The 17,509-nt window shown below is 45.7% G+C and overlaps 1 protein-coding gene across 3 annotated transcripts in view; it reads right to left on the bottom strand.

The window, feature by feature from the left end:
* Nucleotides 1-17,509, bottom strand: part of RSF1 (remodeling and spacing factor 1) — a 58,749-nt gene that overhangs the window by 19,953 nt on the left and 21,287 nt on the right. For 2 of the 3 annotated variants that reach the window (XM_080613674.1, XM_080613672.1), the window contains exons 2-8: nt 15,769-15,860; nt 11,441-11,533; nt 10,607-10,812; nt 9,775-9,932; nt 4,304-6,024; nt 3,320-3,517; nt 1,506-1,610 (exon numbers count right to left, since the gene is read on the bottom strand). In XM_080613674.1, the coding sequence (XP_080469800.1) occupies nt 1,506-1,610; nt 3,320-3,517; nt 4,304-6,024; nt 9,775-9,932; nt 10,607-10,812; nt 11,441-11,533; nt 15,769-15,860 (2,573 nt within the window). Of the gene's footprint in view, nt 1-1,505; nt 1,611-3,319; nt 3,518-4,303; nt 6,025-9,774; nt 9,933-10,606; nt 10,813-11,440; nt 11,534-15,576; nt 15,742-15,768; nt 15,861-17,509 lie in introns of those variants that run through there. The other variant, XM_080613673.1, reaches the window with a different exon arrangement.

Here is a 17,509-nt window from a genome sequence, read left to right as displayed (position 1 = left end):
TTCAGATGGTTCAGTCACTACTTCTATATTCATCCGGAAGAAGGGTGAGTTCTTTGCTACACTGGAGGCTCCTCTTCGATGAGGACAACAAAGACCATCTCCCTACAGCACTTATGCTCCACCATGAGCTGCTACAGCCATGCAGTAACTGGTGTTTACTGTCAGAAGCAACGTGCCTAAAGCAAGAGGTTTGGAATCAACACTTCTAAATCAGCACTTCATTTTTGTTGGTATTTACAGCTTTGCCCCAGAGAAGCCTGAGGATTCACATACATAATATACACACACAGTGGTACCTGTTTGTCTCTTATCTTAATCTTTGGAGAGCACAAGAGTCTGTGGACACCACAATAAAAAGTGGAGATACACTTCAGGGTCCTTTTGTTACCAAATGTCTTACTACACCACCTTATATATGGGTCCTTGAGTATGAAAGTGACTTTTCATGGACAATTTGTCTTTTATGCCATGTTAATGCTCTCATTGCACCCTTTCCAAGGATGATCTTCACGCTTTTACAAACCGGTCATTTCTCCTATTAAAAATCACTAAACACCACCAGAGCAGGGAGATGCTCTAACTACAAGCTGCCATCTCAAACTCTATAAAGAAAACACTATTATACAGTTAAGATTATCATCACTTAAACTTCTAAATACAACTAAAAATCACTGCTCGGTAGCACCACATCGTGTCACGCCCAGTGTGGCTTTTTACAGAGCAACAGCCCTTTTGGCAAGGATCTTCCTAAAAGCAAGGAAAGGGGTTTGGGAATCAGGCAGATTACTCAGAATATGTGCATCAATGGTCCTCCATTAATTTACCAAGAACAGGAACACACGCTCTCTGCCTTATCCCTGCAAGTCTGGCTGGTTTAGATGTCCTGTAAATGAAACCAGACACATGCACCTATTATCTTTTGGCAGAAGCAACTTCTAACCTTCAAGAACATGTTCATACTTGTCTGTTACTTGACAAGGACAATTTAGGCTTTGCCAGCAGAGGCAAACTATACTGTGAGACTCATTAGAAACAGCAGTGTTCTTTAACCAGCTCCTGAGCATGTGTCTCTGAAGGAAGACCAGCACTGAGAAACAGCTGCTTGCTTTGGCCACTGAGGCAAAGATGGGAGAAGACCAGTGTGGTTGGAAATTCCCATCAGCACATCAGCAACACAGTCACCACTAGCAGAAAACGAAAGGGAAGGGAAAACCACCTCACAGAAGTCAGGTTTAGTAATGGGCAAGACGGAAGCTGTGACTGCCCCATTCCTGGCAGTGTTCAAGGCCAGGTTGGACACAGGGGCTTGGAGCAAGCTGCTCCAGTGGAAGGTGTCCCTGCCCGTGGCAGGGGTTGGAGCTGGATGAGCTTTAAGGTCCCCTCCAACCCAAACCATTCTGTGATTCTCTAACATCACTATCCCCACCACTCATCATAACCTATTTTTTAACAGAAGACAGACAACAGCTGAAGAGGAGAAGAGTGAGGCTGAACAGGAACCATACATGCTGGCAGGGTGGGCAGAACCACTCTCCATCAGGGATGATCATCAAGGGAGGGCGAAGGCAGGCTGTGTGGTACCCACTGTCACAGGAGTCACACAACAAAATCTGTGGAAACAAAACGAGCCATGAACATCTTTTGGCATCCACAACATGTAAGGAGCTCCAGAACCACTTCTGCAGCCAACACAGAAGTGCTTTATAAATACCTTGGACTGTGCCAAACCCTCCCAGAATCCTGTATCACTTCTCACTGGATGCTTCCAGGGCCAGGAGTGGGTTTTATGGGGAAGTTTATGTATCATAGTTTTCTATTTATCAAGAGGAGCGTGACCAGCAGGTCGAAGGAGGTGATCCTGCCCCTCTGCTCTGCTCTCGGGAGACCTCACTTGGAGCATTGTGTGCAGTTCTGGTGTCCTCAACATAAAAAGGACATGGAACTGTTGGAACAAGTCCAGAGGAGGCCACGAGGATGATCAGGGGCTGGAGCAGCTCCTGTATGGAGCCAGGCTGAGAAAGTTGGGGCTGTTCAGCCTGGAGAAGAGAAGCTGCGTGGAGACCTCAGAGCAGCTTCCAGTGTCTGAAGGGGGCTACAGGGTTGCTGGGGATGGACTCTTCATCAGGGACTGTAGTGACAGGACAAGGGGTAACGGGTTCAAACTGAAACAGGGGAAGTTTAGATTGGATCTAAGGAAGAAATTCTTTACTGTGAGGGTGGTGAGGCACTGGAATGGGTTGCCCAGGGAGGTTGTGAATGCTCCATCCTTGGCAGTGTTCAAGGCCAGGTTGGACAGAGCCTTGGGTGCCATGGTTTAGTGTGAGGTGTCCCTGCCCATGGCAGGGGGGTTGGAACTGGATGATCCTAAGGTCCTTTCCAACCCAAACCATTCTGTGATTCTATGATTCTATTTTAACACCAGATTTCCTCTTATTATGTGTTCTCAGGCACTTAGTACTACTGGACTATGTAGATTGTAGCATGGCATGGAATCTGGTAATGCTTTCCAGATCCCAGATGAAGTGGAAAGCTCCATCTGGACAAGATGTGGTATGAATCATTTTCCCTGTACACTCATATCCACACAAAGGAAAACTGGTTATTTCCTCAGTCAGAGTGATTTTGTGTCCTGGACAGTAGAAACAAAGCAGTGGTATACAGGAACTATTGAAGTTCACATTTAGTTTCATATTTATTTATGTCTAACATCCTAAAGGTGAAAGCTTGTCTCAGCTATGCTCGAGTATCTGTCACACACGTCAGAGTAGGCTTGTTTTGTGGATTTATAGCAGGACATTAGGGTTTCCCAGGTGAACAGAGGAATTTGCGATGATGTCTACCACTGACGAATGAGAACTGTAAGTACCAGGAAGACTGAAAGCTCACTGTGCTCTTCCTGTATGGAATTTTGCTGTACCCAGTCCCCAGGGTGATGTGCAGCTCTATCCAGTGAGGATGACTATGGAGCTGTGACCATATCACAAGACACTAGAAAGGACACATTACACTGCTGGGCTTTTTGATGTTGTCTCCTCTGCATTCACTTAGAGGCACAAGCTCGAAGCCTCACCCAGGCTAATTCTCAATGGGCTAAATTGTGTTATATGTCACAAAAGACAACAGTTGAGAGGTGGTAAACGGAATAAATCACTTCCCTTCTTATTAAAGGCAAACTCATTTACTACCATGAGTTTACCACCTAAAACCTAGAGACGATTCTCTCAAGAGCCACTCCAGAGAACGATGCCCCTTTGACACCACCAAATCCAATCCACCACATCCACACAACACCCAACAGAAGCTCGCGCCGGAAGCCTACCAGCTCAGGGTGATTGGGAAGGCCACACTTCTTGCACGGCTCATCGTCGTCAGCAGGGGCAGCTTCTTCTTCCTCCTCTTCTTCCTCTTCCTCCTCCTCCTCCGAGTTTTTTTCACTCTCTGAGGCCTCGCTTTCATCATTGCTTGAGTATTTCCACCGGCCGCGTGTCCTCGTACCCGTCCACCGAACTTTGCTTCTCTACGAGGCACAGCAAAGAGAAGCACAAAGGAAGCTCTCAGAGTTTCTTCCCAGATCACATAAAATACTTGTGTCTACACTGAGCAGATTTGTTTCCATCACAACAGCTGAATTTAGCACAGAGCACTGCACTGAATAAAGCATCTTGTCAAAGCGCCTTCAAATGCAACTCGATAATGCAGGGAGAGAAGTTCCTGTCTACCTGCAGGAAGAAACTCTCAAGGAGCATCTTCCATAAGAAGACAGGCTGAGAAAGTTGGGGCTAGACAAGAGAAGCTGCGTGGAGACCTCAGAGCAGCTTCCAGTGTCTGAAGGGGCTACAAGGATGCTGGACAGGGACTCTTCATCAGGGACTGTAGTGATAGGACAAGGGGTAACGGGTTCAAACTGAAACAGGGGAAGTTTAGATTAGATATAAGGAAGAAATTCTTTACATTGAGGATGCTGAGGCGCTGGCCCAGGGTGCCCAGAGAAGCTGTGGCTGCCCCATCCCTGGCAGTGTTCAAGGCCAGGTTGGACACAGGGGCTTGGAGCAAGCTGCTCTAGTGGAAGGGGTCCCTGCCCGTGGCCGGGGTTGGAGCTGGGTGAGCTTTAAGGTCCCTTCCAACCCAAACCACTCTATGGTTCTATGATGCTATGGTTGACTCCACTAACTGGACTGCAAAGCTACTTTCCTTCAAAAGCTCACGAAAGGAACATAATCCTCAATACTCCTATGCAAGTGCATATTCTTACAGATAAGACTCGGGGTGCTCTTTACTCGTGGGTAACAAAACAAGGTATTACCTTGTTAACCTTAGAATTTGATTCCTTCTCTTGTTTCTTTGCATCTTCTTTCCGGTCCGGTTTCTGTGCTGCTGCAGGTTTCTCCTCTTCCTCCTCCTGTCGCTTTTTGTCAGTCTTCTGATCCCGAGTCTCCGCAACTTTTGGAGTGGGCTTGGATATCCTTGGAGATCTCCTTAACGTGCGGCCAATGCTGACCTCTTCTGGCGGCGTTTCTGTTTTTCTCTTCCGACTGGAGATCCTGATGGTTAATTTAATCCCTTCTTTCTGCCTTTCAGAAGTTATTTCTTTGTTATCCGTTGCACAGCTTTCTTCTTCAGACACTAGCTTATATTTAAACTTGCTTTTAGGAACTGGAGAGTCCTTTTTACTCTCCGAGGAGTCCTCTAGATTCGAAGCATGGGCATCATCTGATCTATCTGGCTCCAGCTTGGCAGCTTCTGGCTCTTCCTCTTGTTTTTCAGGGCTGGATCTTTCTCCTTTGCTCTGCTCAGGTTGAGGCGTTTGACTTTCAGAGCTCTCCTTTTCCAAACCAGAGCTCTCTAAAGCAGCAGGGGAGGCAGGCGCAGGGGGTATCGCAGCAGCTTTTGGAGAAGCAGCTCTCTCCTCAGACTCACCTTTACCTTTCAAAGGCTCTTCATCAGACAGCACTGGGTTGGGCAGCTCTGCAGGAGCAGATGCAGGTGAGGACTTCTCTACCTTCTCTAAGCATTCTTTGGGTGGCGAGAGTCTCTCCTGTTTGATGTCTGTGGCTGGTTTCTCTCCACTTGTTTTGGTACAGGCTTCAGGGTTCGAAGGCTCTTCTACTACCACGTCAGTGGCTGTGCTGTCAGGGGGCTCCTTTTCCGCAGGGCTCGATTCCTCCTTTAAAGGCACTTTCTGATTAGGAGCCTCGGAGACCGCTGCCCCGGTCTCCCTCAGCACAGTCACTGCGCTCTTCTCCACCTCACCTGTTTTGATGATTTTACTAACAGAGTTCAGGGACTCTGACCCCTTTTCCCCACTCTTCCCATTTTTCTCCTTCAAGGAGCCGCTCTCTTCCTTTGCACCAGCAGAGTGCTCCGGCTTGTTATTCTGTATGACGCTTGGGGTTAGCTTTTCGCAGCTCACCTCTCCATTCACCAGCACTTTCCCATCAGGACATAAAGCAGTGATTGTAGGGACTCTCTTAAAAGCTTCTTCTTCAGGTTTCCCTTCTTCCTTCAAGACATCCTTTGTTGGAGTCACACACTTACACAGAGGCCCCTTGATCGGACTGTCATAGTCATCCGTCAGCTTGATCTCTCGCTTCTTAAGCGGTATTTTGGCCTGCTGGTCATTTTTCAGCTTCTCACTTTCCTCCACTGATTTCTCCACTATTTCTTGGGGAGTTTTGACGTTAACACAAAATTCTAACCTCTCGGGCTCGTGTATTTTATCCGTGCAACTTTTGACTTCTTTTAAGTCTTTCGGCTCTATTTTGTTCTCCTTCACCTCGACTTTTATAGGCTTGACGTTTTCTTTGAAGGAGTCGCTTTCTTCTTTGACAGTTTGCTTTTCTTCAGCGTATTCTGAAGCTTTCTCTAATTTTACTATTACTGGCAACTTGATTATTTCTTTTTCTTCCACTTTCTCCATTTTCAGGGTGTTTTCATCTTCTTTGAGTGCAGGAAGAGGGAGGGTTTCTGATTCCATCGACTCTCCCTCCACCTCTTCTTTCTCTTCTTTGATTTTTACTTGATTTTCTGTTGATAGAGAAAAACAACTATGAAATACCCTGAGGACCTACAGGGTCACAAAGAGCACCCATCAAAACAAAGGCAGATGTAAAACACCCAACAACCCAAACCACTCCCCAAATGAAGCTTCTCTCATTGAACACCCAGGGGTCTGCCTGGTCTAACACTGTCATTAAATGAATGGGATGCTAATTTTTAGCTATAGAATCACAGTTCAGCTTAATTATACACCAAAATAAACCTAAATTGCAGAAGCTAGCAGTAGAATTCTGCATTTATTATAAATTATAAAGAATTATAATTCTTTAGACAGCCATCTCAGCCCCTTCCACAGTGGCACAATGCTTTCAGAGGATACGTAAAATGGAAGCATGAAGCATCAGCTTGAAGTCTTGCTTGAGTTCTTGGAACTCATCCACAAACTAGAACACGGTGGAGGATTCCATGGTCTTCAAGTGAAATTCCACATGGAAATCAGTCCCCAGCAGTTCAGAGAAAAGAGAAGACATTCAACTGACAGAGGGGAGACTGAGATGAGCTCTTAGGCAGAAGTTCTTCCCTGTGAGGGTGCTGAGGCGCTGGCCCAGGGTGCCCAGAGAAGCTGTGGCTGCCCCATCCCTGGCAGTGTTCAAGGCCAGGTTGGACACAGGGGCTTGGAGCAAGCTGCTCTAGTGGAAGGTGTCCCTGCCTGTGGCAGGGGGTTGGAACTGGATGAGCTTTAAGGTCCCTTCCAACCCAAACCACTCTGGGATTTGAGGAAGAATAGAGTTGATAACATTGTCAAATACAAAGCATGTATTCATGTAAGTCTCAGCAACCAGCACCGCAGTGGAAGATGAAACCCGGAGCAGTAACATTCTGAAGGCTCAAAGCTGGTCTTTTCCCTTTCAGAGAAGTGCTTCCCACTCTGAGCCCTTGTAACACAAAAGCTGCCTCTTTAAAGCCATTTGTTTGCAACGGTGAGAATTGAGGTATTTTTCCTGTGTCCAAGTTCTTCCACTCTCTTTTCCTTTATTTCTTCCTAAACTATGTTCAACCATTTCTTCTCTTCACCTCCTGCTTTCTCCCAAACTTCATCAAGGAGCACCAGAATCCCAAATCTCCTCTAGACCAAAACTCAACAGCTGTCACTGTCAATAGTTAAACAGCCACAGGCTATAGTTTTAACTCCCCAAACTGCTCATAAAGCATTTCAGATATACAAACTGACATAGCTGGTGCACAAGTCATCTCAACACCACTCGAGTCAATTCCTCAGGCTGGTAAAGCACAGGTAAGCATTGGGTCAGTTGATCTTCTTGCATGAACTTATTTAACACTATGGAGTCTTGGGTGCCATGGTTTAGTGCAAGGTGTCCCTGTCCATGGCAGGGGGTTGGAACTGGATGATCTTAAGGTCCTTTCCAACCCAAACCATTCTGATTCTATGAAGTGGCCAAATCAAACAGGTATCAGCTCTTCCAGTAGGTTTTCACTGTACCACAGAAGAGCTTTGTGTGAGGTCCTTGGACTACTAGGAAGAAACACTAAAGCTTCTCAACTGAGAGGCTCTGAGCAGTGCTTTGTGACTGTGCATATACCACTGCATGTATCAATCATTTCATCACTCATTCCATCCATGGGACTAGAGCCCAGGAGTGATTCTGCATCAACACGATGTGAGACACAGGCAAGGTCAGCACTTGGAATTCATTCTGCAGTGTTGGTAACCACACAGGTTGTGTTGTCACTTCAATGCAGAGTAACACACTGGAAAAGCCTTAGACTGGAAGACAAACCTGCTGGCGTGCATCCCAATTCCCTGCCGTTTCTACATTAGTCTTTTAATGCTTCCACAACCACTTCAATGTTATCTAGATGTTTTATTTCTTCTGCTCTACACTGTTTGTTACAAAGAATGAGAATAAAATAGCAAGTCTTTGCCTTTGATACTCAGAACCAAGACAGGCTTTGGCTAATTTCATATATCAAATTAACTTCGGTTTGAAGGAACACATCCTAACACACTGACATCCTTAAATTGTATCTCTGATTGTGGAAGCATCTTGTATTTTAGTACCACCAGGTTGTAACTGGGGAGGAGTTACTTCGGATAAGCAGCTTTTAGCTTTCCATAACCTGAGAACAGAGCACATCTTGCAAAGTAAAGTAATTCAGGTTGACAAATGCTTGCTAAAAGCAGCGCACACAGCAACAAACCAGGCCCATTCTTACATATGTGCAATGACATTAGAATAAAGAAGGAATAAAAGTTCTTTGCTAACAACAGCAACGCAGTGGAGGAAGCCAACGACCACTTCACTTCTAAAACATTTCAGTATTTTAAATCAGTACAATTAAACTCATGTTGACTTCTGGTGTCCTCAACACAGGAAGGACATGGAGCTGTTGGAGCAAGTCCAGAGGAGGCCACGAGGATGCTCAGGGGCTGGAGCAGCTCCTGTATGAAGAGAGGCTGAGAAAGTTGGGGCTGTTGAGCCTGGAGAAGAGAAGCTGCGTGGAGACCTCAGAGCAGCTTCCAGTGTCTGAAGGGGGCTACAAGGATGCTGGAGAGGGACTCTTCATCAGGGACTGTAGTGACAGGACAAGGGGTAACGGGTTCAAACTGAAACAGGGGAAGTTCAGGTTGGATACAAGGCAGAAGCTCTTCCCTGTGAGGGTGCTGAGGCGCTGGCCCAGGGTGCCCAGAGAAGCTGTGGCTGCCCCATCCCTGGCAGTGTTCAAGGCCAGGTTGGACACAGGGGCTTGGAGCAAGCTGCTCTAGTGGAAGGTGTCCCTGCCCATGGCAGGGGGTTGGAACTGGATGATCTTAAGGTGCTTTCCAACCCAAACCCTTCTGTGATTCTATGATTCTTGAAAAATCATGTTGATTGTGAAACACTGGAGGATATAACCTGTATTTTCTTGATTCAAATTCAAAAGGAAAAGGAAACAGTGCACCCAGTGATGTCTTGATTTCAAACATGGCATTGCACAAACAGGTATTTTTCTTCTTTTAAATTTTAATGTTGCTAGAAAGGTAAAGTTTGGCAGCAGTTCAATGCCCCACAAAAACATACAATGATGAGCATGCACAGCAAACATAAAAATCTCCTTATAAATAAATGCCTGAGCCTAAATATGCACAAAATAAGTTACAAAAATACTTATCATTTCAAAGTACTCAATACTGAAGGGCAACAGAGCTGGTGCAGGGCCTGGAGCCCAAGGGTGATGGGGAAGGGCTGAGGGACCTGGGGGGTTCAGTGTGGAGAAGAGAAGGCTCAGGGGGGACCTGATGGCTCCCTACAAGTGCCTGACAGGAGGATGGAGCCAGGAGGGGCTGGGCTCTGCTCCCAAGGAACAAGGGATGGGACAAGAGGAACCGGCCTCAAGCTGCACCAGGGCAGGTTTAGATGGAGCTGAGGAACAATTCCTGCCCCAAAGGGTGCTCAGGCATTGGAACAGGCTGCCCAGGGCAGCGCTGCAGGCACCGTCCCTGGAGATGTTCAAATGTCCTGCAGATGTAGTGCTTTGTGAAGTGGTTTAGTGGTGGCCTTGGCAGTGCTGGGGAACGGTTGGACCTGATGAGCTTAAAGGGCTTTTCCAACCTGGTTGTTTCCGTGATTCATTGGATTTACTTCGAACAGAAGCAAGTTTTGTGGGTTGATTTTCTTTATCAAGTCCTGCTCTAACACAGTAACTTTTCAGGAAGCTGAGAACCCTTTACACTGCCATAGCACAACATTGAAAACTTGAGAAAAGAAGGCAGAAAACCTTGTGTAGATGCTTCTTCTCCCTTTTTGGTGTCTTCATCTTCTATGCTGGGGCTTTCACGGGATGAATTCTCCTGCTGAGCATTGCTGGGTTTCAACAGGGCAGGATCAATCTGTGCTTTCAGCAGCTCCAGGGTCTCTGCGAGCTCATTGCGGTTTCTAGATGACAGAATTAAACCCCATATTACCTGATAAGCCACTTGCTCAGCCCAAAGGGATCCATAACAAACAAACAAACACCATCTGCTTACATGAGCCTTGCCCTGAAAACCAAAGACACAACCACAGCAAAACGCCTGTCCCACCAGTGGCTGATCCTTCACAGTCAGAAGCCTTCCAATTTATCCATACCAAAATGAAACTACTTTGGGGGCAGGACCTTTTCCATCTCAACTAAAGCCCTGTCAAGTCTGGATGTCAGCTGCTACTATTCTTTTATGTACGACCCTCTTACCCATCCTCACTGACTGCTTTCCAGTTGCTTCTGCCCTCTCAGTGGAGAGGAAGCTGCAGTTTTCTGCTCCAAAAGGAACAACCACATCATTCAAGTGACATTTCCAAAAGCAGGGGACTACAATGGTGGCTGCTGCGAGAAGCTGCCAGAAGCTTCTCCTGTATCCTGCTACCCTTCCATATCTCCTTTGTAGCTTAAGCAGAAAACAAGTTACACATTGGCTGTTACCGACACATACATGTGAAGGCAGAGAATCCCACTGTCAGGAATCCTGCTCCACAAGAAATGGAGTTGTTAACACAGATTTCTGAGACAGTCACAAATGGCTGAAAATGCCTATAAAATAAGGAGAAATAAAAGGGAAATAAAAAAGGAATACCTAACAATGCACTTCCATGTGGATCCGTCCTGGTCATCCTGTTCTTCTATGTACATCCTGACGTTATGCTCTTGATCCAGCTGATACCAGTACATGAGCCCATCCTTGTCACGACCGATGGGCTGAAGGCGCATGGCATCAGCATCCTCCTCATTAATGATATTCTTGAACTTGAGGTTATCATCAAACTGACATTCACAGAGATACTGGGAAAGGGAGAGATGAGGGAGACTGTTCAAATGTCAAAATACAGACAGAAATAAGAAAATCAGTCATTTGGAGCTTCTTTTTAGGTCTCTTTCTATCATATCTGTGAGTTTGAGCTATCAGGGGGGTGTTTTCCAGACCCTGTTGGTTTGAAATGAAAGCAGTTTTGGGGTTTGGGTTTATTTTTCCAGCTTAGAAAGTGTATTTTTAGCTATTTTCTTTTACCTACTCCAAAGAACCTCATTCTACAACGAGCCATATCCCCAAACCTGGAAGCAACCCTGAGAGCTTCCTCAGGACTTGAAGGCCCATCTTTGGCTTTGGAACCCAACAAGCTAATGAACACCTTAAAGAGCACTACAGAGGTACAGAGATGCTGACAGGACAGTCAGTACAAACCAGTTTCCATACAGAGGGTGAAAAATATGCAGAGTGTTCAGTTTGGGCCTATTCCACTCTAATGAATCTGCTGCCTGGCACAAGATGAGATCTATATTTAATTTATCTACTTATGGCTCAGCCAAGCTAGATTTGCAAGCTGTTGAAGTGAGCAAGAAAGCCAAAGCTCCAAGATATTTAAGTGAGCAAGGAAGAAGTCCTTCAGCCCCTCAGCTGATGAATGAGTACCTTCAGAATCCCCAGCTTGCATTCAACACTCATTTCCAGGTATCCTTTTTTTTCCATCTCCCAAGCCCACGTGCTGTTGAATTCTTGGCATATCTGTCACAAACAGAATCACAACAGTGCCAGGGTTAGCGGATAAAAGCAACTTTAAGCTTTTATAGCAACAGTACCATGTTACAGTAACAATTATACATGATCCCTTCAGGCTGCAGGTCAGAAAGACTCACAGAAAACAAAAGTGGGATTGCTTGGCAAGCACTTGTGAGTCTCCATGGCAGAATAGATTATTGAGGCTCTGATCATAGCTGCTCATAGCAGCTTTCCAGTATCTGAAGGGGGCCTACAAGGATGCTGGGGAGGGACTCTTCATTAGGGACTGGAGTGACAGGACAAGGGGTAACGGGTTCAAACTGAAACAGGGGAAGTTTAGATTGGATCTAAGGAAGAAATTCTTTACTGTGAGGGTGCTGAGGCACTGGAATGGGTTGCCCAGGGAAGTTGTGAATGCTCCATCCCTGGCAGTGTTCAAGGTCAGGTTGGATGAGGCCTTGGTCTAGTGTGAGGTGTCCCTGCCCATGGCAGGGGGCTGGAACTGGGTGATCTTAAGGTCCTTTCCAACCCAAACTATTCTATGATTCTATGACTTCATCAAGGCTGTGGTCTCCCAGTCACCGAATGATTATTAAACACAAGATACAGCCACTAAGCTACCTGGAAACCTGTAAATCACATCTAAAAGCAGCTTTCTCTGGAAACAGCTGCCAAAATAACCCTAAATTTCACCCAGCAGAAGTAGAGCTCAGCTGATTCCTGCTGTAAAACTCCATGTGGGTTACAACCCCACGGCCGTGCTACCTACCCTCTGCTATCCTTGGTACCAACACCTTTTCTTCAGTGACCCATGAGCGAGCCTGCACTCAGACCAGCTCAGCCACACCATAAATCATACTCTGACTTTAAACTGTGGCCTACAGAGAACAGTGAGGAGTGCTCTCAGGTCACAATGAATCCTGCTGGAGAGCCATGTACCCTGCCCCAAGGTTAAGGAACCTTATGTGAGCACTTCCCTGATGCAAAGCGAAAGCCGGCAGCAAGAGACAATCCCTGCTCACTCACAAAATGGGGTTACTCTGCTTTCTCTCCCATTTTCAACTGCACAACATGAGGAACACGGGGAGCTGTACATCAATCCCTTGCTGAGGGCATGTGCCAGTCGCTGCTCATTACTCACTCATCAAGTGTGAAAGCAATAATGAGAAGTTTCACATGCTCTGGAAGTGTGTGGCTGTCAAAGCAGAAGCTCAGAGACACCAGAGCTGCTGAAGCATCAGTTCAACCTGAAAAGCCTACGTTTTGACAATTAAACCCCAGATGATTGTGCTTCCTCCTGACAAGTACTGTCACAACCCTGAACTCTGCATCTCACCGAGGCAGGCTCTGCTGACGTGTTACTCTCTGCCTTCAGAGGGGACTCTTCACAGTGATCAAAGAGCTGCTGCTTGCACGAGCTTCTGCACACTAAGGAGCGGTCAACACCATCCCACCCTGCAAAAGAGAACCTGAAACACTTCTCGAGTATTTCCAAAGCAGCTACGATGGCATCTGACACTACTGCCATGCTCCTAATGTTCACTGTGAAGAGTGAAACCACGAAGGTGAAAGGCAAAGCAGAGAGTCTGCCTGGGTGGGACTACAGGCACCTGAATTTTACAGCCAGAAAAGACACTGTGTTCAAACGTGCCAGTTTTGGGGTTGAATGTGCCAGATGGACCAGTCCATGTAAACCTTATCCGCATAAAACTGCCGTATATGCTTGATAAAGGCCAAGCACAGAATCCCAGGCTGGTTTAGGTTGGACAGGACCTTAAAGCTCATCCAGCTCCAACCCCTGCCACGGGCAGGGACCCCTTCCACTAGAGCAGCTTGCTCCAAGCCCCTGTGTCCAACCTGGCCTTGAGCACTGCCAGGGATGGGGCAGCCACAGCTTCTCTGGGCACCCTGGGCCAGCGCCTCAGCACCCTCACAGGGAAGAGCTTCTGCCTAAGAGCTCATCTCAGTCTCCCCTCGGGCAGGTTCAAGCCATTCCCCTTGGCCTGTCCCTACAGGCCCTTGTCCCAAGCCCCTCTCCAGGTTTCCTGCAGCCCCTTTAGGCACTGGAGCTGCTCTCAGGTCTCCCCTTCAGGAGCCTTCTCTTCTCCAGGCTGCCCCAGCCCAGCTCTCTCAGCCTGGCTCCAGAGCAGAGCTGCTCCAGCTCTTTTGCCAGGAGACAGCACAACCTGAATTAGCCCAACTGCTCATTTCCCAAAGAGCTCAGCTGAACAGCTCCTCTTCATTGTTCACATGTTTAGGACAAGCCACTTCTCTGCCTCAGCCCTACATGCCCATACACACTCCTTGCACAGAGCAGAAAAGCTATTTTCTTCCAAGCTGCTTGATAGGCATTTTATATTATTGTAAGTATGGCTAATTTAAATCCTAGAGCCAGCTTCTTCCAAAAAAGACTTGTGTGGATGCTGGCGAGCCAAGCTGGGTGGTTCACCATCAGAAGACTCAACTGCAGTGCTCCCTTCCTACCCTAACGTATAGTCATCAGTCAAAATACCAGCCACAGCTTAGAGACATTGTTTTGATCATGCTCTTTGTAAGCCTGGCAGTCAAATAAAGCATTATCTATAAACAGCTGGTATATAAAACCCCATATTAATACTATTTACATGCATAAATATTAAGAGCATGTAAATTCGAATGCTCTCCACTTACAGTTTCCACCTTAAGACATGAAAACAGTCACATATAGAATGTATCGATCCCTGTTTTATCAAAGTAACACATTAGTGGTTTCTAGCAAAGGAAAACCAGGTCAACATTAGAGTATGTCAATAACGCACTGAGCAACCTGCAGGCATCTAGGAAAGTGCTCCCAATGGTTCCACAATGGTTCCAAATGGTTCAGTTTTTCCTGGCTTTTGTGGCTTTTCCCAGTACTTCATTGGTTTTCTAAATTAGTTATATCCTTTCGAAATGAGGACAACATTAGCAAACCTCTCTAGCTATATTCAAATTCCTTTGTTCTTCAATGTTCCTTTGAACCATTGCCTAGAATAAGCTTCAAGTTAGCTCTGGAGGCTGTTAAATGAAGTGGAATTTCTTACTTGGTCTTCACAGGGGAGGTGGGAGGGTTTCCTTACCACTTCCCATCCTTTCAATGCTTGCTGAAGGAAGAACTTCCCTTGTAACCTTGGTTTACCCCTCTGCTTTCTGCTCACCACACAAGTGCTAGGTTGTTTCAGCAGAGTACATATGTCAGACTCTGTTTTTGTCAGCTTGCTGCAATGGCTTTTTAGTGTATTAAGGAATTCAGCACAATTCAGTAACCGCAGTAGTATGTGAAGTACACACAAGTTACATAAATTACTACATCATTCTTCTAAAACATCCTTATAAATGCTTTACAACTGGTGAAGAGGTTACATTTAACCCCAGGCCCTTCAGCAGGTTAATTCCTGACATAATCCCAGTCCTAAAAGCATCATCATCTTAACACTACATGAACCTCAAGATGAATCCCTGGCCCTGTAAAACTTAGGGACAGCACTTCAGGGACCAAAAGGCACCTGGATTTGCCACTTATCATTATCCGTGTCATTGGTCTTACCATAATGGTGTGTTTCTAAGTAAGATGTGATCATGGCTGCACAGACAATACTAAGACTATGTTTTAGTGGATTAAAAGACAAATAGAACATATCCAAGGGGGAACTGGTAACCCGTTAATTTTGAGTGTCTATTTGTATTTTCTGAAGCCGTGTAAACACTTTGAACTGAAACTATGCATGTAAAGTGTCATCAATGGCAGAGCCACAATTAAACTCCCAATATAAAACAAGGGGATGCTGTATTTACAGATACATAACTACGTTTTCATCCTTTTGAGTGCACAGATATCAATCACCACAATACTTTCATTTATTATTAACACATGCTGCATGTGAATACCAACCAAATCACAGTGCTAAAATCATAGCCAGATGACTGATAGACAAGGGAATTGTTCCTGTGTAAATCTCTGCTACACTTAGTTTGCAGGCTACAAAACCTCCTTATTTAGGGTCTTAATGCTCAAAGAAGTATTTTACTACCAGGTATGAAGGTGTCCACTCTTGCACATGCAGAAATACTGTCTGGTTACTCAAAGTTAAGCTGGGATCTTCCACAACTAACACCTGGGCTTGCACAGTGCTGGCCACGACACAGCCCAAGGCTCAGGATCATTCACAGGTCATCCCAAGCACACTCCAGCATTGCAGTATCATCCAACGTGCACATTGTACCTTGATCAAATATTTTTCCCATCTGTCTGCTGTGACAGACTTGCCAATCTTTCTCATCAGTTTCAAGTGAAGCTCCACCAATTCTTTTGGAACTGCAGCATGGAGAGAAAGGGAGAGAAAAAACAAAGACGTTATGAAGGCTGGTGCAAATATACATCAATGCTAAACACTGATAACACCAAAACACTGTGACAAACTGGGACATTCTGATCGAACACAGTGACTTGAGCTTTGCTGAAGAGCAGCCCCGCAACTGAGAGATGGGGGAAGGTTAATTTGATCCCGTTGGATTTGCACTTACAATGATCGTTGTCCTTCCTTATATCAAGGAAGTAAGTATGAACGATAAAGATGTACAAGTTGTGACAGAATTAAACCAACTGGACAAGAACTACACCAGTGAAACACCTACAGAAGTACTACTGCGAGCAACATGCTTGCAGCCACCTCCACAACCCCAAAGCCATCTTCTGCCCCACAACCGGGGCATTGGTGAATCCAGCCTCTGCTTGAAACACTCCAGGAGCTTTATTCTAAATACTTACCATGTAAGTACTGCAGGGACAGATTGGGACTGGAGATAATGGGGTTGAGGGATGGAGGAAAGAGCTGCTGCCGAGTACAGCTGCATCAGCACCATCACAGGATCAATGTTTTCCACCCAAACTGCACCTCCCTCTTTGTGTATGCTCCTCAGATACAGCTTCACCGTCTCCTCTCAGCTCACAACTGTGATTTATGAATCAATCTGGCACCACCAAGTGGCAAACTCGCAGAACATCAAATCTATCAGCTAGTGAGCAGCATGACCTTTGAAAAACACAAACCCAGTTATTACTAATGCAACTCTATGTGCCCACTGCCATGAGCATCCTCATTTGTCATGTGGTGAGGAGAAGCTCAAAGAAATGAACTTTTCAAGTATCCTTCTCTGCTCTTTGCATGTATCTTTATTTCCTCAAAGCATTCCCATCGCTCTGCACATGCTTTCAAAGCTGTAAACACAAGAACTTTTATGATCATAATTTACGATCATATAATTTGTGATGGCTTTCCTGGTGGTCCATGAGCATTTCTTGACACAGGATAAAGAGCTGGGACACTATATGTTACTGAGATGACATTTCTTTTACTGTTCTATTCAATATTCAAGTATCTGTGTGAAACTATTCAATATTTAACTTAAATTCACCTTTGTGTTTCCATCATAGAACCCCAAACTGGTCTGGGATGGGAAGGATCTTTAAGCTCATCCAGTTCCAACCCCTGCCACGGGCAGGGATACCTTCCAGTAGAGCAGGTTGCCCCAAGCCCCATCCAGCCTGGCCTTGAACACTGCCTAACCCTGAACCTGCATAACTTTAACTTACTTTTGTTCAGGATATAGAGAGAATTCTTGACAGGAGTTCACTGAAGTGGGACACAAGAAGAATCATTTCTACAACACTTCCAATCCAACTTGTAACACACCAAAGATAACAACTGGGGGATGTAACTGCTTTGGGGTTGAGTTGTCTAAATCAGACTACATCTCCTTTGTGAAGTATCATCCTTGTTCCAATGGGACCTGCATCACTCACTTCAGGAACTGTTGTAACAACGTCATCACATCGTGCCTTCTTTTAGATCTGCCATAAGGGAAGGAACAACACATAGAACCTTTCTCACCCAAGAGCCATTCTGCACAGGTTGTGGTCAAAACAGTGCAATGGAAAGTACATAAACCACCCTAAATCTGAGT

Source organism: Psittacula echo (genome assembly GCF_963264785.1).
Source record: "Psittacula echo genome assembly, chromosome: 3".
NCBI classification, from domain to species: domain Eukaryota; kingdom Metazoa; phylum Chordata; class Aves; order Psittaciformes; family Psittacidae; genus Psittacula; species Psittacula echo.
Note: the sequence above shows the minus strand (reverse complement) of the source record. Positions and strands in the feature narration are given on the sequence as shown.